Source organism: Lepisosteus platostomus, chromosome 12, assembly GCF_059453375.1.
Source record: "Lepisosteus platostomus isolate fLepPlt1 chromosome 12, fLepPlt1.hap1, whole genome shotgun sequence".
Taxonomy (NCBI): Eukaryota; Metazoa; Chordata; class Actinopteri; order Semionotiformes; family Lepisosteidae; genus Lepisosteus; species Lepisosteus platostomus.
The window spans coordinates 44,010,248-44,034,853 of NC_142622.1; the positions used below are offsets into that span (position 1 = coordinate 44,010,248).

The following is a 24,606-nucleotide window of genomic DNA, read 5'->3' on the forward strand; positions in this document are numbered from 1 at the left end:
TAATTATAATTATTGCTCTGGGTCATCGCACTCTCCTAACACATTTCGGTTATAGTATGATAGGCTGTAACATTTGAATGGTATTGGACTCGCTCTCTATTTTTAAAGGTCAGACGTACCAATCTGTTAAGTGCATTGATAGTAAATTAAATTCTTCTACACTACTCTTCCCAGTAAATAAGGAGCACATTTCTCATAAACATGTAATCTCTGCTGTGGTGTCAGGCCAAAAATTGGAAATTGAAAGTTGACACTAAAAAAATGCAACTGCTTCACCAGGGTTGAAACAGTGGAGGTCATTCCTGTGGACTTTGTGACCTTTCATTTTATTTTCAATTTTGATCTTGTCTCTAATCTTCCTTGTACAGAAATGGGCCTGTGCTTGATTCCATCTGACCCATAACACATTGTCTTTCGGGCTTCTGTAAAAACCTTTTACAACTTTAACATCCAGGAAAAGTCTCATGCTCTTTGTGGTCTATCCAATGAATTAGAATGACCTGACGTAAAATGAAGTAGGAACTTTTCAATTCAAGACAAAAACTTAAACAATTGCCAAACCATACTTTAACTTGCTCATGGAATTCTCTGTATTTTAGTCTCCTAACTGTTCATATGAATTCTTCATGCTCTCCCTGTGATGAATTCAGATTCATTTTTTCTTTAGAAACCACAACTTGAACTTTTAAAGAAAGAAATAGTAGTTTGGTTCACCTGTGAATAGTTCCAAACAAGAAGAGGCTATATAGCCCATCTTGCAGTCATTCGGCTTTGAGGACATGGCTGGGTAGCTTGTTCCATATTCCCACAGTCCTTTATATAAAGCAGTGCCCGCTGTTCTCTCGTCACCTAGACAATTTGGGAAATTTAGAATGGAAGTAATTGTTAATTGTTATAACATAGCAGTTACGCCAGTCTCTTGGAGATGTAGGCACTCGTGTTTACACGCGGCAGGAATCAACATACGGTATTCCAGTGCTTGAAGGCTGACAAAGAAAACAAAAGAACATTCTCACGCCCCATCAACTAATCATTTCCAAAGGAACCTTTTTATTTGGTGCGACAAGCCTTCATAAAAATCCTGAAACATTTCCAATATCTCTCAGGCATTTATTAACAAAATTACTTTCACGAGCAAGTGCAGAGGTCAGTGTATGCAGACTGATTGGGTGGTTGGGTATCAAGTCCCACACCGCAAGGGAGAAAAGGGTTTCTTCCACTGCTCAGCCTGGGTTAATGGTGTCTCTATAACAGAACAATGTGGAATACTGAATGTTTGTGCAGGTTTGATGAATCTTTAGCCCTTGACATACACCAGCCAATAACACTTCATGAAACATAATACACAAGAGGCTTAGACTAAAAAATAATTGTTAGGTTCTCTTGAATTTCAGCAGAAATAATACTATAATACAGAAATAAGGATAGATTATTTTTCATCATAAATTTTCTTCCCAGAATTTCTGTTCTGCTTATCCTGAACCTTATCCTAAATATCAGGGTCCTCTCTGTAGCTTAGCCACTGCACACTGGGCAGATGAAAGAGCAAGGGACTGAACTCCAGATCTTCAAGGAGGGGGTGATTAAGACGAAGCCCACCCGCCAGCCTCCGGCTCGTCTTTAGGAGCTGGTAGGAAACGGCAACACCCAGAGAGACCCCTACAAATCACATGGGAGCACGATCAATTCCACACAAAAAGTACCCCAATCCAAAATCAAACTGTGCTGCCCACAAAACATTTATACTCCTGCGCGAATTAGCCTTGCTTGTTTTACGTCTGTATTCTTAGGATGTCAGTAGACCTACAGCAGCTGGTAGTCCAATAATAAACCCATTCTCCAAAAATCACGTGGGGAGACTGGGAGAGGGGCTGTGCATCCACAATTGCTGCAGCTGATGCATTTGATTGAATATATAATTGTTTAAGCAGGGCCTTGCAAAAGCATTCAGACCCTTCCTAAGGTGTCCCGTTTTGGAAAATCACAAAACGATGCATACACGTTTTCATAAACTAATTATTTTATTTTTATTTTCCGTGTTTTAAGGACTCTTTTAAATGTACTGTAGTACAATGGACAAATCAGGTCAAAAACTAAAAGCAAGTGTTCTGCAGAACCTTGGAGGAGCCCATTAAATAGGCTTTTTGTATGCCTTAGGTATACATTTAAACTTTCAATTTCACACCTCTAGCCATTGTTTTGCTGTCTCTTTTTGTCGGGCTGTGTAAAAACATTTCAGTGAGCAGACAGCAGAATGGACTGTTCCTAACAGGGAACATGAGGGATCAGGATTGAGCATCTGAGATCCCAGCTATTAAGCTGACAGTGAGGAAGTTCAGTTGCGTTTCATTCTGAACTAAATAAGAGAGAAAAGTGATAGTTATGCCAAGAAAGGGAATAAATTCACTTTACCTCTTACTGATGGTGTCCCTGGGTCAGCTGTCACGCTTAATGTTGTCTGTGCTCAGTTCACCTTTCAGAGAGCAGTAAGGAGTGCCACCCTCTGTTCACTCTGATGGCTCACCTGCAACTAAGCATTTTATGTGCATTTTAATAATCTTCCTCTAGGAGAGTGGCTCCCAGCCCTGGTTCTGGAGGAACAATGTGGCGGCTAGTTTGTCTTCCAGCCTGGTCTTTATTGACAGTCAGAAATGGTTTTGGTTTTCTATCTTGGGGGAATATTTGTACATTTATTTCAGGCCTTAAAAGTTCAAATGGGACTTGTAACTGATATTAACTTTGTACCAATTTCTGAGTGCAAGATCTTCCCTCACCCAGGGGTGTTTTCTGAAATATTTCCAGATGGAGCTCTACAGAAGGACGGTACTCATTGCTGGGTGTGTCTGATACTGCTGTCTCTGGTCATCATCAATTGAACAAATAGTAAGAGCTGTTGAATCAGAATCAACAGCAAGCAGGTTAAGTGGAGGAAGCTTGAAGGTAGTTTGAAGTTCTGTGTTTTTGACCGAAGAAACAATATGTGAAATGAAAGCCTGAACAACGAAGCAGATAAATTAAGTCATCAATTAATAAAGGGGATTTACTGTAGAGCTCATCTGTAATAACAGCCAGCAGGCACAGTGTTCCTCCAGGACTAGGTTTAGAAAACATAGCTCAAGGAGTCTATCGTATCCAAACAGGGAAATGATAATCAACTTGTAGACAAAGGGTCAGTTGAGCATAATTAACATTTTGTTTGTAAAAGAAAAGTGTGTTTCAAAAGAAAATATGGTGATCATTTACAGTTCCTCGTTTCCCTATAACACAATGGGGACTTGGAGATATAAAGAAGGCTAAGGATTTGGATTGACAGACGCTTTTTGCTCATTTTTCATTTTCACTGAAGCCCTGCTGGGTTCACAATCTCCCCCTTTAAAGCAAAATCATTAGTTAAAGAAGCTATGCAGCATGATTATAATCAAGGGAAATCAGAAAATTCTGTTTTTAATGGGAGTAATTAGATTAACTAAAGTGGGACCACCCGTTTTCAGATATTTAACCTTTTAGTTGTTGCAGTATTTTAACTAAGGTTTTGAAAACAGGTATTTATGAAATGAAATGAGAAGAGGCATTTATTAGTGATTAAATGAAAACAGGCATTTATTAGAAATGAAATGAAAACAGGTATTAATTAGAAATGAAATGAGAATCCTATCCCAGCACTGACTAGGCCCACCTTTGCTTGGCTAGTGAGATCTGACAAGAAACACTGCGGTGAAATGTGAAGTATAAAAAACAGAAGAGGGTGGGTGTTTGTGTACATCAGGTTACTCCTCAGAGGGTTATTAATTCTCATCTGAACTACAGGACCTCCAAGGAGATGGCTTGTTTGGCAGTGTAGCTTTGATGAGTGCAGTTGGGCTTTCGCTTAACAAGTGCATAAAACATTGTCAAACGTGAGGTGTTCATTTTAATATACAGGCTTGTCATTTGTTTCCATTTCCATTTCCTTGTATCAACATATGATCGGGCCAATCAATCTCCATTTTATATAGAAATGTCACCTGTTCTCTTTGAATGTCTGGTGCTGCAAAGGGGTCTTTGCCTAAACTGCTTGTATACTTCCTCTAAGACTTAAAAAAGCATCAGATAAAAAAGCAAAAAACTACTCCTGAATTAATGTTTCTACTTAAACTTTTCTATTGTCTCTGATAATGATCTAATTTCTTGAGAATTCTAAATTTAATAGGGTACATTTATTAGAATTTTTGTTTGCCATACAGTATGTGTGAATTTTAACGTATCATTGGGTATCTATGGTACAGTATAGTGTCTAAAAAATAATATTTTTATGTAAAAAAAAGAAAAGATTCTTCAGAATAGTGCTTGTCTAATCCTATAAGTGACTATGATTTCAGCTTTTGTGAAGCTTCTCAGATAAGCACCAAAAATATCACATGCAGCTCCTATATTTTTAGAGCACAATGTGTTATTTTTTTGTAAATGTTACCATAAAATACTTTCAAAAGGCCGGAATTTCCAGGGTGATTTTGTCATTTATTACACATATCAATTGTGAGCTGAGCCAAACAGAAACCGGAACAAATGTACACATTCTCATTTTGCACATAAATAGGACTGAGACTGGGGTATTATCAGTTACTGTGATGTCTTATAGCCCCAAATATGTCTAAAAATATTTTGAAAATGAGATGTTGAAAATTCTTGATGACGGGACATGCAGAGAAGATAAATGGTGTTGGTTTAATTTGCTTGAAAGAATTAGACTAGCTCCATTTTCATTTCTAATGAGAGAATAAAAACTATTTTTGTAAACTCGGGCATGTTCACTCAGGAGTGCAATGCTGTTTTTTGTCAGAAGTAGCAATAGGCTGGTTAGGCAGAGAAATTAATATAGTATTTAGTTACATATAAATTAGAATAGTATACATTAAAAGAAAATACGCTGTGTTTTAATAGAACCTGGACATTAAATGACATAATCATAGGTTGTAATTGCATCTCATAAGATGAGGGAAATTAAGCTGGAACAAGCCTGCATTTAAAAAATAACATATGGAGAAGAAGTACTGTACATTCTTTGCACACGTGTAAAGTCAAACCCCAACTCCAGTCACTGCAGGTCACAGTAAAAATAAGACTTGAGACAGTTCCTTTCACATCTAAATTAAGATAAGCTTTAAGATGTACATTAAAAAGAAGAGTCTCAATGCATACCCGATTACTCAGGTGCTCCACTTAAGTTATCCAGATAAGTACTCCACTTTGAATTTTGCTGCCTAGCTTCATGAATAAGGACCCAGACCAACAGTATCAGTGGCCGTGCTCCAGTATCAGCAGGGACGCACAGTTCCCGCCCACCACCACCTGACAGCTACCCAGCTGTTTCCCTCCCCAGAAGTGTCCAGCAAGTGATGTGTTGAGTTTCCTAGATTATGAGCATGGCGATAGTAATATTTTAATCACATATTTATCTTTGTATAATTGTATCTTTTTTCTTCACTTTGCAGTTTGTGAATGTACCTCAGAAGGTATTGGAAAGTACAGAACACATTGTGCTAGATCTCATAGACACACTGGAGATTGCTAACAGCACAAAAGACCCACCGCCCTCCTCTTCACCCACACACAAAATCTGTGAAGGTTCTGTCTTATTATAGTCTTATTATAGATACTGTTAGTGTGCCAGGATTTACTTAGGTTATGTTTAAGGTGGTTGTCTGCTTCCCTGTTAAGAAGGTGTTGCGTATGTGGGGGGAAAAAAATCAGCATTGATTTTTCTTTTTACAGAAAGGTGCTTAAGGAGATACCTGTGGGAGACCTCAATCCTAACGAGACAGTACAAGCCAATTTGGAGGCTCAGCTATTATCCCAACTTCATCATCCAACCATTTTGAAATTCTTCACAAGCTTTCTTGAGAGAGACAGTTTCTGCATAATAACAGAATACTGTGAGGTAAGTCTTTGGGGACCTAGCAGTCAAGGTCATTCTTAAACTCTGCACAGTGTCAGGAAAATGTTTCACATGTTTTATGTGTGACGGACCGTATGCAATGTCCTTTTGGCGTGCTTTCTGAAATTCATGAGCACATTTGTTGTTAATTAAAAAAGAATCTCTCTTTTGCTAGAAGCTGGAGGCTAGATTTAATTAACCTGTAGGACAATGTATTATTTTGTTCAAAGTGATCTTTAACCTTACATTGAAAGCTCCAAAATGTCAGTCTGCTAGAGTTCTGGATACCAGTGTTAGGCCAGCAGCACAGCTAATTAATTAGTAAAAGTGCCACAATATACACTAGATAGAAGGGTCCAATTATAGCTCCCATATTTGTGTTTTTTGGGATTCTTGATTCAATGATTGTGCAGTCTTCTGCATAATTTCTCATGCTCTGTTTGATGTCAACTTTGAAGTTAACGCTTTTTTTAAATGTTGCTGCTTAGTGACTTCATAATGCCTTCATAACTGCTACAGAAGATGTGGATGTGTAATCACATGCACAGAACTTTACAGGAACATGCATAAGTGACATACAGTAATACACAGTATGCACAAGAAGTCATGACATTTGTGTTCACATCATTTTTAGAGCTTGGTACCACATGATCCTAAAACAAATGTCATGATTTCATATGCAAGTTTTGTCATTTGTGCATATGAAAGAAAGAAGTGTTCATTGCTTTATGTATCAATGTATTAAATTTAATAAATCCATAAACTAATTCATCTTTAAGCTTCTGACATGTTTTATACACTTCTGAGTATAGTCAGCAACATTTAGAATGAAAACTTGTTTTATGTACTTATCAAGCTTGTTTTCAAGTCTTGTTTTTTCCTTGTCATAGGTGTTTCCAGACATGATCTCCCAGACTTTAATCTTACCCCTCATGCTCATTATTTCAAACCCTTGAATTACCTCTCAAGTATTTGCTTTTCTGGCACTGTGGCAGGATTCTCCATACTAAGACAAAAAAAAATAAAACTTTAAAACCTTCCCTGATTCCCTGACGAGAACTCTCACAATTGGCATATTGATGGGGCTCTGTGGTATTTATATGCATTCAATTGTCTCCTTACGGATATATTCCCTGATCTGACAATGTCTTATCTGCACAGAGATAACATTAAGCTTTTTGATGAATCGACATACCTAATATTCTCCCAGTCTATGCTTATTTATTAGGTAGAAAAAACTCTTGACGGGTTTATTGCCTTCTTAGAAACTTTGAGCTGTCACTACACTTACTAGACAATGTCACCCACATCTTTAGTGTGTTTCTAAAAGAGAAGTTCAAGAGTAGTCCAATGATCAGAGTCCAGAAGGAGCAGCAATACTGGTCTCATCGTCAGTCCCTTTATTTCATTGTTGCTTCAAACTTTCTGCCTATAGCACCTATTACAGTTGAAAAAGTGAAAAAAGCAGTTTCACTCAGGAATTCCACAGTTTGAGAAAAGGTGGTTTCAGATTTCATCTGTTTTTATTTTTTTCAGGTGTAAATATTCTTTTGATAGCCTTGTCTTTAATGTAAAGTCTCTAAAGTTATTATTCCCTCTCATACACTCCCCCATAAAAAATGGAGAATCTAGCAGCTGCAATCTGAAAGGGGTTCAAAGAGGCCATTATTGTTTCAATTAAAAAGATCATGCAAACTGGTAGAAGGAGATATACATGTCAAATTGAACCAACAGGCTTGCAAATGAAGGTGTAGATAAAAGAAGACCTTGTTTAACTAATGTTGTTAATGTGTTGTTGTAATAGTGTATCTGGTGTTGCTGCTGTTGTACTGTTGTTGGTGGAACTATGGTAGCTGGATATTTCAGAGGGGGGTTATTATTGATCCACTACTATGATTTATCAGTAATACATACCCAATAAGTTATCCCTTCTGACTTACCCACAGCACACTAGACATTTTCTGATCAGCTCCCTCACCAAACACACACACATAAAATAGATCTTAACCCCAGAACATGTTGGTCTGCCATGTGCACACCCGAATAAAATTGCACAGTATGTGATGCATTGTGTTACAATTCTAAGATTGCGATAATAATTCCAGTAGAATTATTTTGGTAACACAATTATCTTTTTGTAATTGTTGCTTTCTTTGGAGTCAGAGGAATGTTTCTCTCAGGACTGTTGGGTGACGTTGGGTTTTTAATCCAGTTCTCTCCTGATCCCCAGAGCTTCTGCTTCGACTTTGACCTTATCAATGACTATTCCACCCTCCCTTCCCCCCCGAACAGATTTGTTTTGACTTATTTACCCTTGCTGTCAGGTGATATGATGCTGGAACACAGAAAGTGCAAGCTCAGATCTTTCCATTCTGAGCCTGGCACATCTACAGGGTCGCCCCTCTGGGGATCCCTCAAGATTGTGCTGAGTGCGATCCGCCAGCTAGCGTTATCCGAGGTTTCTACACCCCCACCTCCCTGTGGACCTCTAAGTGTTGCCAAATTTAGGACAGCACCTGCCACGCGAACACTGACAGCACCGCTGAAATGGCTGGAGGAAAAGCAAGACGCTGCAGGACGACAAAATGCTCCTGAATTCTGACTCGACAGTCGCCGCACGTCACTTATTGTAAGCAAAACAGGGAAAAGCTCCAGCCAGGGACTGAAATCCTATTTTTTTTCCCCATTTTGCTGTGATTGGAACATCAGAGGCAAAGATCAGAAAAGTAGGTGCAGGTTTTCAGTACACCGCAGTGAAGTAATGTAATAACCTGGGTTTACAGAATACAGCAGGATAAGAGTGCCAGGGGCTAGGTAATTCACCAGTAGATAACTCCTCCCTGCCAGCTAAAATCATCCTAAGAGCCAACGAGTATGCAATACATATACACTACATGGCCACCACAGTATTAATCAAGCCACAGGGCAGCTGGGTCTCAGGCTGGGTGGAGTCCCACATAACCGCACCTTCTAGTCTTACCTCAGAGGGTAAGCAAGGCTGGGCCTGGTCAGTACTGGGATGGGACACATCTGAGCAAAATCAGGGCATTGCCCCCTGTATGGTGACCAAGGACACTGTGCTATAGACGTTAAACCCAAATCTTTACTAATTAAAGATTATTAAAGAAGCCATAGAATTGTATGGCTTAAATACCAGCTGAAATCAGTAGGTGAAGCAGTTTCTCTAGGTGGCTGGCTGTGTGGTGGGACTGTGGATGATGGCTGCCATGTGTCACCCATGTGGGAGCTGCACCGCAGAGATGGGTAAAGCTGGTCTCTTCCTAGATGTAAATTGCTGTGGGATTAAAAAGCGCAATATACATGCAATTTATTGTTATTGTGATCTACAGTTTATTTTTCATATTGCACATTAAATACATACCGATAGACATCTAAAACCCAACAAATGAGCCTTATAACCAGTAGAATTTATTGTGTTTTCTTATGCATCCAATGAAGCAAAGTAAAAATGCTACTTTGCTTTATAAGTGTTTTTGTAAATAATGAATTACATTTTCATTAAAAGCACATGTACGCACAGTGATTATTACTTTTCTACTTTATGACAACAACACAACAATGTATCTGTAATATTGCTAGAACTAATAAATTCTGAGCAGACATCTTAAAATAAATCCAGGCCACATGCAATGTACAATGAAATTAGTTATATTTCTCTTAAATAATTTCCAGTGACAAGCTCTTGGGCCTGTTTTGTGGTTAATGAATTGCTTATGCCACTACACTATAAAATATATTTCTCCGTTTTGGAAAACAGATCCAGTAATTGCCGAATTTGCAGTTATAAAATGGTGTTGATTATTCAAACTCACACAGGACAGGAATGACAGCCACATTTTTTAAATCTGACTGGCTAGATACCGAAGTCCCGTCAATATTTATAGCTCATATCTGCTTTAGAATTGAAACTCCTACTAAGGAAGAAGATCAAGAAACAGAATCACAAAGTGTTACGTTACTCCTGGATTGAGTTTCACGTTTGGGGAAACCAGACAAAGAAACTGAATGGATTTTAATCCACTCCGAGGCAATTTGTGAAAATCCAAAGCACAAAATATGCCATGTTCTTTCTGAAAGCAAGAAAACCCAGCAATCAAGTGGGGTAATGTGTGCAGCCTCACTGTAGTCTCACGGGGCTTGTGCTATATGGAGTCTCTTGATCTCAAAGTGTCAAGGTATGGAGTGCCCTGAGGAGCTCCTCCAAACCAAGTTAATAGGAGCCGGAGTGTGCAGATTGCGCATTGCTGCTGCAGCCACGATGAGGAATCCTCAAGAAGCCTGAAGGATGAAGCGTCCGGGTGTGGAACAGAACCTGTGGATACTGGTGTACAGAGCACCATGGTTAGATTGACAGAAAGGCAGAATGACAAAAGGATAACAAGACAGAGCTGCAGTATTATTTTTTTTGGGCCCACCCTACATTGATTAGAAAAAAGCTGGAAACTGGTAGCTGGAAATGTGATACTATTAGAGTTCAGCATCATGCGTTTTTTCCATCACTACTGTTTCATAACAGTGGGTACCAATATCCAACACTTTTGATGAAAGGAAAACTAAACTTAAAAAAAAGCACTTGGAATGTATTGTTATTTTTCTTTGTGTATATCATTTTCATAAAGCCAGTGGGGCTTTATTAAATTGATTGATTAAATTGACTGTACTTTTGGAGCCCTGTGAAATTTAATATCCATAGGCTGAAATCAGCAAATATATTTAAAACCACTATATGTAGTAATTGGCTGCATGTCTTGAAGAAGTATTTCACTTTTTTTCAATCCCATTTCTGACAAAAGTATAAAATGTGTGAGTCTGATCATGGCATTATGTTATCAAAACCGGTGATCTAAAATACTGTGTGTTTTTAATCTAATCCCTTTCCTTCTGAGTGAAGCAAGGCAGCTGTGTTGCCTGTGGATGATAAATGAATCATCAAAGACTAACAACATGTCCAGAACTTACAATCTACATTGTCAAAATGCGCTTTCACCTGACCCCAATTTCATTTGTTCATGAGCATGTGGATTTCGTGTTGTATGCAGACCTGGAAGCACTGACCTCTGTTCCTCCCTGTCTTTAATATACTTTCTGTGCTTCATGAAGTGAGGGATAATGCTACAGTCAGAGGATTGTTTTGTTCTAATTCTGCAGTGCATTTGGGCACCTCAGATGCTCACTGATTCAAATTGCCTCTGGTTTCCTCTGGGGTTTTGTTGTTTTTTTAACTGGAATTTAACAGAGCTGTAAGCTTTGAAGGCATGAAATGCAGTCAGTCAGACATCCCTTGTGACTCCAGCTAATGGCCAGGAAACTCAGGCCACTTAAGAGTACTACACAGTTTCAGTCATGAGTAGTAGAGTACAAGAGCACGGCTTTTGTATTGTAAAAAAAAAAGCTTTGCATACAATCATAAAGAAATACTGTAGTGCAAAGTTGTAAACTACAAGAAATGTCATGGCACATTAAATGAATTTTTGTGGCTTTGGAGTTTTCCCTTGGAAACTAATATTCCATTGTATTTATATATAACGGAATGCTTTGTCTTGACAAAATTAAACATGCAGTTAATAAACAACATACGGGCACATAGTGTTATAAATCAGTGTTCCCAGAATTGTTTAGGTGCCTGTAATTTGTTCAGTGTTCTCTGCATAACCGATTTTGAACCTCATTGTAACTGCTTTGAAGCCAATACACCAATTCACAGGAATATGCTACTGTATATTCATGCCCTGGAGCCTGCTCACTGTCTCATGTCACTCACTGCCTTTATCAACACAATGCATAGTGGTCACAGTGCAGTTTTGTCAATAAGAATGGGAAGATGAAACGGTAAAACTAAAGAAATGTTATTTATTACAGGGTATTGGGAGGACTAAATTTCAGGAAACAGAAAGCAAGGGAAAGCCCTCTGCATTTCTATTATTCAGAGCACGGTTTTAGGCTCTGTGCTTTTGTTTTTAATGGTTACTTTAATCATGTGAAAAAGCACTCAAAGGTTGAATTGTTACCAACGTGAACAACACAGTAAACCAACAGCTTTCAAAGAGACGTTCTTTGTACACTGACACGCTTCTGCTATTTGTACCTAAATCGGTCTTCTTGTATTGTTTGTTTTGGTTTAGGCACATAACGGTGAGTTCCGATTGCTAACTGTTTGTGTGCATGTGTTTCAGGATAAAGACCTGGAATGTAAAATCGAAGAGTACAAAGAAACTAAAAAGTCATGTCCTGAAAGCCAGATAACGGAGTGGTTTATACAGCTCTTGCTAGGCGTTCACTATATGCATGAGAGGTAACTCTATAATACTGATTTGATTTTTATGCATATTTTTTTTAAAAACGTAGATGCTTTGCTAGTGTACTGAAACCAACATACAGTATACAGCATCCCTGAGCATTTAGGGGAATCAGAAAGTGTGGTATGTAAGGCTGACAGCCAGAATTAATTTTCTCATGAAAATGAATTGACTAAAAAAAAATCAAAATATTAAAAAAAAAAGCCAAAAGTAAAAAAGTTTGAAGAGTCTCCTGGCTCTGCCAGAGGTTGACAGCTGGGGTCCACTTTCTTTTCTAACAAACCACCAAGTTTAATAGTCCACACTTACAGTGGATAGCCACTTTGATTGCTGCTGAAATCCTCCTCACTCTCGGTAATGATAAAGTTCCTTTGGCAGATTGTTCAATTGAAATTCCCTTCAGGTTTTTGGCTGTCACTTAGAGTTTGTACCTCTGATTTGCCAGCAATAATAAATTGTTTTCTGAGAGTGTTGGTTTCCTTCTGGATCCAAGCCATACTTTTACGGCAAAAAAAAAACCAAGCAAACCACATCATGAACAGCCTTGCGGTTTTATTGTACTGTAATTAACAGTTCAGATAAACTCTGCTCTCTCATGGAGATAAAAGTTTCACTGGATCTGAATGAGATAAATTATGCTCAAAGTGAACAACATGAATAAAAAATAAAAATAATTAGAAAAATAATAATAAAAGCTAAAGTGCTAGGTATCCAGCGGGTTCTGCAGTAGGGGCCTGTACCCACATGCACCTAGTCTAACGTCGAGTGTTAAAAGGCTCTGGCTATACAGTTTTCCTCAATTTTAAAACAAACTATTTTAAAGAAGTGTATTGTGGTAGGTTTTAATGTTTCCTATGTTTTCTTGTTTTGCTTTTCAGGAGGATATTGCACAGGGATTTAAAAACAAAAAATATTTTCCTGAAAAATAACATTGTGAAAATAGGTAAGATCGTCCTTCCTCAGTGGACACGCCTGGATGTTTGCTTATCTGTGCAGAGTCTCCAAAGAAGAGCTTTTTAATAAGTTAGGAGCTGGAATGCTTGCATGCAGCATTTCTCCATTTTCTCTGACAAAGAAAGGCACCAATCCAGGGAAAATGATGGATTTAAATGGATATATACAGTATATACCCAAAGTGTCATTCTTACATACTACACGGTACACCTTACGTCCAATGGTAACAGCTTAGGAGTGCATTCAGTACCCTCTCTCGTTCACACAGTGCGTTTCTCCCGTTTAGGAGATTTTGGAGTTTCTCGTCTTCTCATGGGCTCCTGTGACCTGGCCACGACTTTCACAGGCACTCCGTACTACATGAGCCCAGAGGTCCTCAGCCACCAGGGGTATGACTCCAAGTCCGATGTGTGGTGAGTACGTTCTTGCCAGTGCGGGAGTGTTCAGACAGGCAGCCGGTGGAAACCGCGTCTTTCGGCTCCCTGCTTGCGTCGTGGTAACGAAGAAGAACACGGCAGAGAGCCGCTCCCCCAGATCTTCTCCGGAGGGGGGTCACTCCTGGATATTTGCTCGACTTGGACAAATCCAAAACTGAACACACGAACGATAACAAGAGCTTTAAGATTGCGTACTGTATGTCCTTTGTAACAAGTCTGTAATTTTGGTCACTTAATCTTTTTTTTTTTAATGAGCAGAATTGCCAGTGTGACCGTTAGGGTCTAGTTAAAATGTAAATGCAACAGTTAAACCCTAAAGATTTCACCCTTGTACAAAACAAGCACACACTTTTGTAGAACTAAAAAATAACAAGACTTAAAATTACTGTAAATGTGTATTTTATTACTGCATTTCCTGTCCATCCTTCTACTAGTAACTTGCTACGCAGTCATTTTCTGCGTGAGTACAAGTTTGCTTTAGTGGCTACAGCTGAGTACTAAACTTGTGCACCGCTAGAATTCACTTTATTTATTTTTGAGTGAAATTGATTAAAGTGTAGAGCTATCTTGTCATACCACAGTTTTAAAACACTAATTAATTGAAAACACTGACCTATGGAAAACCTCATCTTAAATGACCAAAAAAGTTCAGTCAGTTCCTCATACGCAGAGGAAGTTGCTTGTGTTTGTGTGTTCTGCGTACCGGCAGCTCTTCATCCAGTATTATTGTATAAGCAGAAATGTAATGTTTGTAATGTCAGTGAAATGTAATGGTATGTTCACATGCTTTCCATTCAGTACAAAAAAGGAAAGAGTATAACTGAATACTATGACACATACAGTAATGCATCAGTAACATGTCACACTTATTACAGTGCAGTTGACAGTACAGTATATACAATGCTTACGAAGAAGGAATAAGACTTATTCCATCCAAGCAAAATCCCATGCAAGTCACAATAAAACAATTAAAATTGTATTAGGAAAGACTTAATTGATTATATTTCCTCCTTCTTCTGCACACATAATCATTTGAATATTTACTTCTACATGTTTTCTTACTTGGGAAATGCTGATTAATTTTCAAATAGAGTAGGAAATAATATTTCTCCCGGGTAGGAGGACAACCAAGCTGGAATCTCAATAATACTGTACATCTAACCTCAGGCACTCTATCATAATTTATGCGTCAAGCACCTTCAGCATTTTAATCTTTGTCAGCGTTGTTATGAATTCATATTTTATGCAGACAAATACAGATGATGATTCCTAAAGAAAGGAGAAAAAAAAAAAATAGCCATGTGAAATCAAGACTGTGTATCTGATATGACTATTCATATGTAGGATGGTCAGAAGAAAATATTACTAGTGACCATCTGTAATATTAATTAAATCAACTACCATTTAAACCTCAGTAATTCCTATGATGAATTTATCATATTTGTACTATCAGCATAGGAGTTCTCCAGTTCTATTTTCTAATGATCTGTTTACCATGCTAAAATCATCTTCTACGTAGAAAACACTCACATGTCCTATTAACAAGTATGATGAAACTCAGTACACATGAGTCTGGATTTACAGTATATATACAAACACATGGCTTCCTTTAAATAGAAGAACACTAATGTGTCAATTAGTCATAGCAACAGCAACAGGAGTAATACAATTTACACCATGAACACAAATGTTATGGCTGGAAGCAATTCAAGCAATCTTATGTTTTACATAATACTTAAGTATTAACATATTAATTAGTGAGCAGACTGATAATGTTGATTGAATAGTTTTGTTCCTTGATATAACAAAATACTGGGCTCAACAGGTGATATTATACTAGCACCAGGTGTGAAGTATTTGGTATTTGAGTTAACATTGACAAATTGATATTGATTCAGAATTAGAGATTCATATTATTTATCATTAAAGATAGGACAACAAAAGATGTTACTCATTTAGTAATATCTGAATTGAGCTTGATTGAGCTTGATTAATGTAGGTACAGTATAATGCTGTAGGGATAATTGAAGGTGGCCTGTCTGAGAGAATCACATAGAAAGCTGTGGGTTCAGATCCCAAATGTTCCACCTCTGAGAAAGGAAGTTCATTCAGACTCTGCCAGTAAAATACCCTGCTGTATAAACAAGTATAAATGTGAGTTGTTTGGGATAAAAGCACCAACCTCATTAATTAAATGACCTTTAACACACAGCTGGAGTATATGAATATAAGATGCTAAAGGAGCCCTTTACATTGGGATGACATAAGTAGTGGAGTACCACAGGGGTCAGTTCTAGGACCACTGCCCATACTCATCCATATTAATGATCTGTCTAGATTCTGGCATAGCTTACCAGTATAGTCTGGTATAGTTTACCAGTTTACCATAGTTACCTGGCAAACAATTCCGAGAGGGGCGAGACGAGAGAGAGGTCGCGAGGAATCCAAAGCCAAAGAGTCACAGGTGAGGGAATCCAGATGTGGTCGAGAGGGTTTGGGCAGGGCAGGGCAGGGCAGGGCAGGGCAGGGCAGGGCAGGGCAGGGCAGGGCAGGGCAGGGCAGGGCAGGGCAGGGCAGATGAAATCCTGATACCAAGCACCAGTAGCAGTGAGCAGGGGGTTTAAATAGTCGCGGGGAAAAGGTGTGGAATGAAGATGGAATCATTTGGAGTTAATTGGCGCCGGCTGTGCTCGTTAACAGCAGTGGTGCCGGGAAGCTGTGAAAGAGCTGCCCTGCAGGCAGGAGAGAACCTGGAAGGTAAAGGGTCACCACACTGCCCCAGGACCTGACCCAGGATCTGAGTCATCTACTGTATGTAATCATTTTCAAACTGGCAGAAATAATGTGCACATCAGCACAGTGATTGTAGCTCCTGGACAGCATGAAAACAGTCTACATGCTTGGAGGCAAATCAGATGTTACATTTTATTAGTTGAGAGAGACAGTCTCCATCTTCTGTGGGCCGCAGAACAACAGGAGTGACAACAAAGTGGAAGATTATTTCAAATGTTTTATTACGTCAATTAACCCTGAGCGATGTACTTCCTTCTATGCATGAGTATAGCTGTTAAGAATGAAATCATATGAATTAAATTATTTAATTTCACCTAAAAATTCAATGTGAGAATAAGGATTTGACATCTATGACACTGCGTCCTCCTTATTGTACAGTACATAGCAAAAGGGTATAGACTTGTCTATGTCTGTAATGATATGTACCTGTCATGTGTCTTGCTGAGCGTGCAGTCATTCAGAATCTGACCTGTGTGCCATCAGCCCAAAAATGAAAAGGCGAGGCCAGAGCATAACTTGCTTTTTATTAGAAATGAGGGCTGCCGGAATTGGGTAGGTCAATATTTGAAGTTTGATTTCCTTTTCAAAAGAGAATATTGCCTTTTCATTTTAAGAAAAGGCATATGGCATATGCTCACTGCATACTAAATCACTTCAGTGAATTCAGACTAGGTTTTATCCAGGTTTTATTTGCATAGAATTAGAGGGTTTTTAATGTTCTTTTAACACCAGGCAAGATATCAGAGACATCTATGCTATGCTATGAATTTCAAAACAACAAGAACAACGTGCTTAACCAAGGAAAATTGTGTTTTAACTGCATGTTAACCGCATGTTTACACGTACTGTTTTGCTACACTTTCCTTATATATTTTTACCAAAACTTGAAGATGACAATGTGCATGATCTGCAAAAGGTTTCCCACCTACAAGCTATAACATTGCAAAAAATTGCACAGAACTTTAAATACTTCTGCAGTGTCAATAAGCTCAATACTGGAATAATGAAAAGACTCATTCGGGTCTTCTACAGTATATATTTTTGGATGAATCCTCAGTATAGTGGTTAGGAGCCTGAAATATTAAATCTTCTGGTGACAATGTTAGATTCACAGGTATGAGGACATCGTTATCATCACGTGCCTTTAAAAAGGCAGATGAATTCTGTTCAGTTTTGATTTTACTGAATGTAAAAAATATGTGGAATGAAATCAGTATAGGCCGGCTTGGTGGTGCACGGGTTAGCACTGTTCTGTGGAGCCCTGGGTTCAATTTAGGTACAGTAGGTTAATTGGCTACTGCGAAAATGAGCTCTGGTGTGTGTCTGTGTGTGTGTCCTGTGACAGACTGGTGTCCTGCCCAGGGTGTGTGTCTGTGTGTGTCCTGTGACGGACTGGTGTCCTGCCCAGGGTGTGTGTCTGTGTGTGTCCTGTGACAGACTGGTGTCCTGCCCAGGGTGTGTGTCTGTGTGTGTGTCCTGTGACAGACTGGTGTCCTGCCCAGGGTGTGTGTCTGTGTGTGTCCTGTGACGGACTGGTGTCCTGCCCAGGGTGTGTGTCTGTGTGTGTCCTGTGACAGACTGGTGTCCTGTCCAGGGTGTGTGTCTGTGTGTGTCCTGTGACGGACTGGTGTCCTGCCCAGGGTGTGTGTCTGTGTGTGTCCTGTGACGGACTGGTGTCCTGCCCAGGGTGTGTGTCTGTGTGTGTCCTGTGACGGACTGGTGTCCTGCCCAGGGTGTGTGTCTGTGTGTGTCCTGTGACAGACTGGTGTCCTGCCCAGGGTGTGTCCTGCCTTGTGCCTGTTGCTTGCTGGGATAGGCTCTGGCTCCCTCTTGACCCTGATTTGGGTGATGTGGTTGGTGGATGGATGGAGATCCGCTTGTAAGTGGAATTTCAATGTGTTGCCACTGATGACAACGGCAGTCAGTAGTGAACTCACCCACAAAGCATATTTGAACATATTCAGAACATGTCTTGAATTGTGGTTTAGTAAGGACTTAATGACCCAAGTGTTAAGTCGGCAGGGAAGATACGTTCTTAAGACAATAGTCTGAATTAAGAAAGACGATATTGAGAAAATTCTCAATACAAAGGCAGCTTATGAAAACATCAGGATCAATACCTGAGCAACTTCACTGCTCTTGCTTTAAATTGCCTAAGCAAGGCAAGCATACAAACATAGCCAATACATTTACTGTACATTGTGGTTTGTATAATGTTCATATGTTCACAAGAACACAAAGAGGGAAACTTCAACACCGTTTTTTAAAAATAAAAGAAAATCCGAAAGTGCAAATCTTTTGCACACAATTCCCTTCCAGAGATTTTACTCAAGTCGAGCACCTGAGTTTTGTTATTTTGACTTTCAGAAACAATAATTCTACTTAAAGTTTGAATGTCAGTAGTATTGTCCACATATCGTAATTTGCACCAGCAGTCTTGTTCTGCGGGAGTTGAGAAATTCTGGACTGCGTCTATTCTGTTACCATGCAGAGATTGAAAGGGCAGGTTTGTTTTGCAGGTCTCTGGGATGCATACTGTATGAGATGTGCTGTTTGGAGCATGCATTCAACGGCCATAATTTCTTATCTGTTGTCATGAAAATTGTGGAGGGGAAAACTCCGGTCCTGCCAGACAGATATTCAGAAGAGCTTAACTCGATCTTACAGGGGTAAGGTTTCTCGACCTACTTTTTTTGGTGTAACAAGAAATCAGTATCACTCAAGAAATACGTTTTGCCCACTGTTAATGGAAGAAAACATCTGGACTCATTCTTACAAGGCAATCTTAAACTCTATTATATACAGTATGTCAGTTCAGATAATAATTACACATTCACTTGAGACAAAGAATGGCTAGATCTTTTTATAGTCTGAAACCAAAATGGTGGGGCTGCACATTGGTGGTGGTGGAGGGGAGTCCCCATTACCTGTAAAGCGCTTTGAGTGGAGTGTCCAGAAAAACGCTATATAAGTGTAAGCAATTATAATTAATAAAATAATTTGACAGCAATTTATGTAACATATACACATATACACTTATAATAATCATAAATAATTTCAATAAATTGCAAAAAACAATAAAGACGACAAGTTAAATTGATCAACTAATTGCTGTTTCATCAATGAAAATATATTTTGTTGAATTACTTTGATTTAAAATGGATCTATGGGTCCTTCGATGCACTGCATTTAAAGATCAAATGGCGAAATGTTTCTAAAAAATCTTTCACTTAGCTCTCAAAACGTTGTGGATTCTAAAGCCGATTTAACACTCGTGTGGTTTATCTCTTACCAAAAACGTTTGGTAAGAAGTCTCTCTTCCGTTGTCTACAATAATCTGAAGTAATTGTACTGCTGTGGACTCTGCGGTCTGCCAACAGGAGAGGCTCTCCAGAGCGCAGTTTGCAGAGTAACCTTTTATTTTCTCACACTCTTCTTTCAAAAAGCGGATCCGTTATAATTATGAAAAATAGCTTTGGACATGCATGCCCTTTAAATAGTGTTTTATAGGTGATGTGTAGTTTTATCCTTGGGGATTTCATGGGCTATAACACTGACAAATCAAAGTAGTTCTATTGAAATATGTTTGTGCTCAGTACCATTTAAGTGTACAATCCTCATTATACGGTTCTGTGGGTTGTTCAGACTGTGTCCTACATGTAACATTACATTTTAACATTTTTATATTACTTTATTGTCTATCCAAAAGGGTGATTTTTTTATTTTATCAGCATCAACATAAAAAACTACAAACATTACAATGTAGCAATACAACAATATAGTACATGTACTGCATACACAGTACACACATCTTTCTCTGCCCATATTACACTAACATTGTATGAGTCAGATTCATATAGAAAGCAGTCACTTAGCTGTGTTTAATACACCAATTGCACAGGGAACAAAAGATTGCTTGGATACATTTTCTAGGCCATAGGCACTCTAAAAACCTCCCTGAAGGTAGCGGTTGGGAATGAAGAGGGTGGGAGGGGTCACCAACAGTAAGCTGAGATTTCCTTTAAACTGCAGTACAATACAGCTCTTTAAGCTGTTTCTGTGGTCAACAAAGCTTTTGCCTTTTGTAACATCATGCATTTACTTTCTCAAGGGTTTAACAGCACTTTGCTCTCGTACAGTGATAGTATACCAGAGTAAAACTCTAAAGGGGTTCCTGTTTTAATACAGTCCTACCAAAGCCAAGCTTCCAAGCTTTTCTTCCCTCAGTGCGCAGTAGCAAACAGGGAGTTCAACTTTAATCAGCAAATTAAATCAGGTTTTTTTTGTTTCAGTCAGTACAGAAGAATTAAATGATAATCAAATGTATTATTCGCTGCCAGCATATACATGAGATTAAAAATTTTATTATGGCACCACGAAAAGGTTGTCTAATGCCTAGGGTTTCTCTGTTATTAGCATGCTGAACAAGGATCCTTCATTAAGACTGTCGGCTGCAGATATCCTGAAAATGAAATTCATTGAGGAGCACCTACATGTAAGTTTGTATTGACATTTGTGTTGTGAATTAACATCCAATAGAAGATAATATATCAGTTCTTTTTTCAAAAGCGTAATCCGTGCAGTTTTTTTCTGCTCTCAAACTGCACCGCTCCACCAATAAACGAAAATGATTATTTTTGTAATTTACTATTTATTTATTATTATTTCACCAATAAATGAAGAAATAATAGGGAATCCCACCCTGTCACCACTAAAATATTTGTCCACACTCACGTTTTGCACATACTATAGGAAATGTGTACATTTCACTCCAAATATTAACCTACTAGATCATTTACGTTTATTTTGTTTTTCAGCTCTGGGAAAATGGGTCCTCTCATTTCAAAAACCTTTAGGCTTGAATTATGGACTGCTTAGGCATTGAATGATTTTAACCAATAATGGCTGCATTTTATTTAGCAAAATACAAATGAATACATAAATAATAGATACAGTAGCTGCCCTGGAATCATTACTCAGGAAAGATGGAGAACATGTCTGGTTTGAAGTGAGAATACAGTTCAGGAGATTTGTATTTGTCGCAGTGCCTTAGTAGTTTTCTCAGATCCTTCTGCTGATAGAGCTCTTGAGTGCTGCAGATTGATCTTGTTAGATCTCAGAATGTGAGTAAGGCAGGGCCTGGCCAGCACTCGGATGGAAGGAAGATTGAAGGAAGGAGTCAAAGGAAGATTAGGCTGCTGCCGTAAGTAGCACTGGAAGACCAGTAGGTGGTGCTGGTATAACACCCAGTGTGGTGACAGGGAACGCTGCTGTAGAAGTGCTGACTTTTAGAAATGTTCAGAACGAGGACCTGACTGCTTGGTTATTAAAAAATCTGTGGCATTATTTTTTAATCAGTGGGGGGTGGTTTCTCTAGTATTCTGGGTGAAATCCATTCTCAGCACAACCTGGCCTGCCTAGATTTCACCCTGAATTCCACTGGTGAAGTTCGTAGGGAGCATATTGGATGCTGCCCTTCAGTGGTCTGGTATGGGTCTCCTACTGTATATCTGAAATACTCTGAGACCCTTTGAGATGAAAATCAATTATTAGTGTAAAATGATCAGAGACAAGAAAAAACTACGTTTAACGACATTTGTGTGCTATACTGCATCTAATTTTACTTACTGTGGCATTGGGGCTTATTAGGAATTCTTATGGAATTAAAATGATATTTCTTGTAATACATAGGCTTAATGATATCCTTAGGCTTGTTATGTTATTGCGTGATGTCAGTTTAATTTGACTTAGAAAAATCAATGTTTCCATTCTGTTTTGTTCATAAGAGCAGTTTACTCTTTGCTAGATAAACCAGCCTTAGAAATATTTTGTATAATGCAACAAAATTTCTCCTGTGTTGTACAGAGATTTTTGAAAGCATCAAACTGTTAAAAAAAATAACACACACTACCAAAGAATGCTTCACAAAATACAGGCTTAAGAAGAAGTATTTTTTCTTGATTGCAGTTCTCCAGGCTATTGTTTTATTGTCTGTGTTTCGGAAACCTATTATTAATGTTTTTTTCAGAGCTGAACCTGAGCTTTGTGATACTATGCAAATCTTTTTTCACGTAGTAGAAACAAAATTATTAGGAACTTTTTATACATTTTGGCATGTCCTGCTTTTATTCACAAAATGTTTAAATAGCAGATTTTAAGTTATTTATGAATAGTGAAATATACCTTGTTTGTGTTCCAAAAAAGAATTATGCCAAATTATGCATTCTGTTGGTGACTTCTGTATATTCAAAAACCCTTTCAGGACAGCAGGCAGAGCTTGTCAGGTTTCTGTTGACTTCCTTTTAGTCTTGCAGCCTTGAATTCCGAATGCTCAGATGTCACATTGACTGATTCTCTTTGTTCCAGAATATAAAACACAAGTTCTCAAGCATGACACTGAAAGAAAAAACAGTGAACTGTAAGAAAGAAGCTGCTGAAATTAGGAATGCGTTGTAAGTACACGTTTCTGTACTCAGAGTGAAAATACAATTTCTAAATGTTTGCGTTTATCAAGGCCTACCCAAAACCTCAAAGACCTTCATTTTCAGAAACCTCAAGCCTTGCACATCAGTTCCTGAAACATATAGCTTACGCCTGCAATTTAAGTGGCTCAAGTATTAGCAGTTCTAATGAGGAATAAATCTGTGAATTTGCTGACTTGTGAAGAATGTAATCCTCTGTTTATAAGTAACATATATGAAAATTGAAATGATTGAAATATAATCCGAAGATAAGGTTTCAACTAAATATCATCCAGAATCGTTTACACCGGTTCATTTTCACAATGAAGGTACTGTATGTCATAATGGTTTGTGCTGAGCATGAAAAATGCAGCTGTGAATAGCAGTTCTCACAGCACAGACTCTGTCCAGTCAATGTAAAAGTCAGAATTTGTGACTCTTAACTTGTCCACTATTTGTAAGAATAAATGACCCCCCAAGACAGGTCGTATTTTCACAAATATTAATACAAACTCTTAATACTTAGATTTCCTCCCTAAAAAATCATTGGTCTGACTGGTAATACACTCATACCGAACTACAAACAACATTCAGTAAGTGGATTCACTGGACAGCTCAGCACTGTCTTATTATCTGCTGTGTTTGTAACAGATTGGATTCAGAGGATAAAATTGGTCTTTTTTTTCAATTTTCTGGACAAAGTGTACACTGACTGAATGTGACGTGAAATATACTTGGCTCTCATATTTTGGAGAACTAGGCTGCGTACTTACTGTGTAGAATAGATACAAAACCCTACCAAGGCTGGTAAAATCTTTCTTTTTAAAATACTCTGAACTCTGATTAATTGGGCATTCTATTAAAGGTGAGCTGTAAAATGATAATGGAGTGTGCCTTCGGTTTTCCATTGTCCCTATCATTTATTCTTGAGCTGTTCTTAATCTGGTGACCCTAGGCACACAGAAATCCCAAAGGAGTAATGGAAATAATCTAATATATGTCTGTGAATGTATTTCTCAGGAAGACTTCTGTACTTGAAACATCATCAGTGTCATTGACAGTTATGTTTTAACAGTTTGTCATTTTAGCTACTCACAGAAAAAAAAAAGTATTCTGCCCTTGTTTGCTTTCTTTGTGGGCATTGTTTTTTTTGTGTGATATTTAAATAAAATGTGGGATGCAGTTATATTCCATGTTATGTGAAGACAAGCCTATTTGTGTATTAGTATATCAAACGTGTATATTTTAAGCACTGTTTTTATTTTGTGTCAGTTTTATATATGTAGTTATACAAAGGAGATAAAAATAGGTAACCCTAGGTCATGTGATTGCATGCCTAATTTAGGATGTGCTAATGAAGAGATATGCTCAGGGATTTTACATTTATTCTTTGCACACGTTACTTATGCTTCCATTCACAAGTTTTTTTTTCCTATATAATTTTCAATGATTTGAAAAGAATCTCAACAACTACGAAGGAGTGTGTCAAATTCATTTATAAGTAAAAATATCTCATTTAACCTTGCATGCTAAAAGGGGTGGGTTAGTTACAAAACACCCACATTTGCAACAGCTTAAATATAACTGTGATGCAAAATAGATTATTTTCATATCCGTGCATGTAACTAGAATCTCTCCATTGACATGTTTATTTAAAAGCCTCTAAAATCATTGCTAATGCTTGACACAGATTGAAAGTTACTTCCCTATAGTGAATTAATAGTGTTAAT

The 24,606-nt window shown here is 38.2% G+C and overlaps 1 protein-coding gene across 9 annotated transcripts in view; it reads left to right on the forward strand.

Annotated features, from left to right (window-relative positions):
* nek11 (NIMA-related kinase 11) overlaps positions 1 to 24,606 on the forward strand; it is an 88,529-nt gene that overhangs the window by 14,913 nt on the left and 49,010 nt on the right. For all 9 annotated transcript variants that reach the window (XM_088602169.1, XM_088602163.1, XM_088602164.1 and 6 more), the window contains exons 4-10: positions 5,752 to 5,917; positions 12,109 to 12,227; positions 13,110 to 13,174; positions 13,472 to 13,598; positions 18,935 to 19,084; positions 20,832 to 20,910; positions 22,782 to 22,867. In XM_088602169.1, the coding sequence (XP_088458295.1) occupies positions 5,752 to 5,917; positions 12,109 to 12,227; positions 13,110 to 13,174; positions 13,472 to 13,598; positions 18,935 to 19,084; positions 20,832 to 20,910; positions 22,782 to 22,867 (792 nt within the window). The remainder of the gene's footprint in view (positions 1 to 5,751; positions 5,918 to 12,108; positions 12,228 to 13,109; positions 13,175 to 13,471; positions 13,599 to 18,934; positions 19,085 to 20,831; positions 20,911 to 22,781; positions 22,868 to 24,606) is intronic.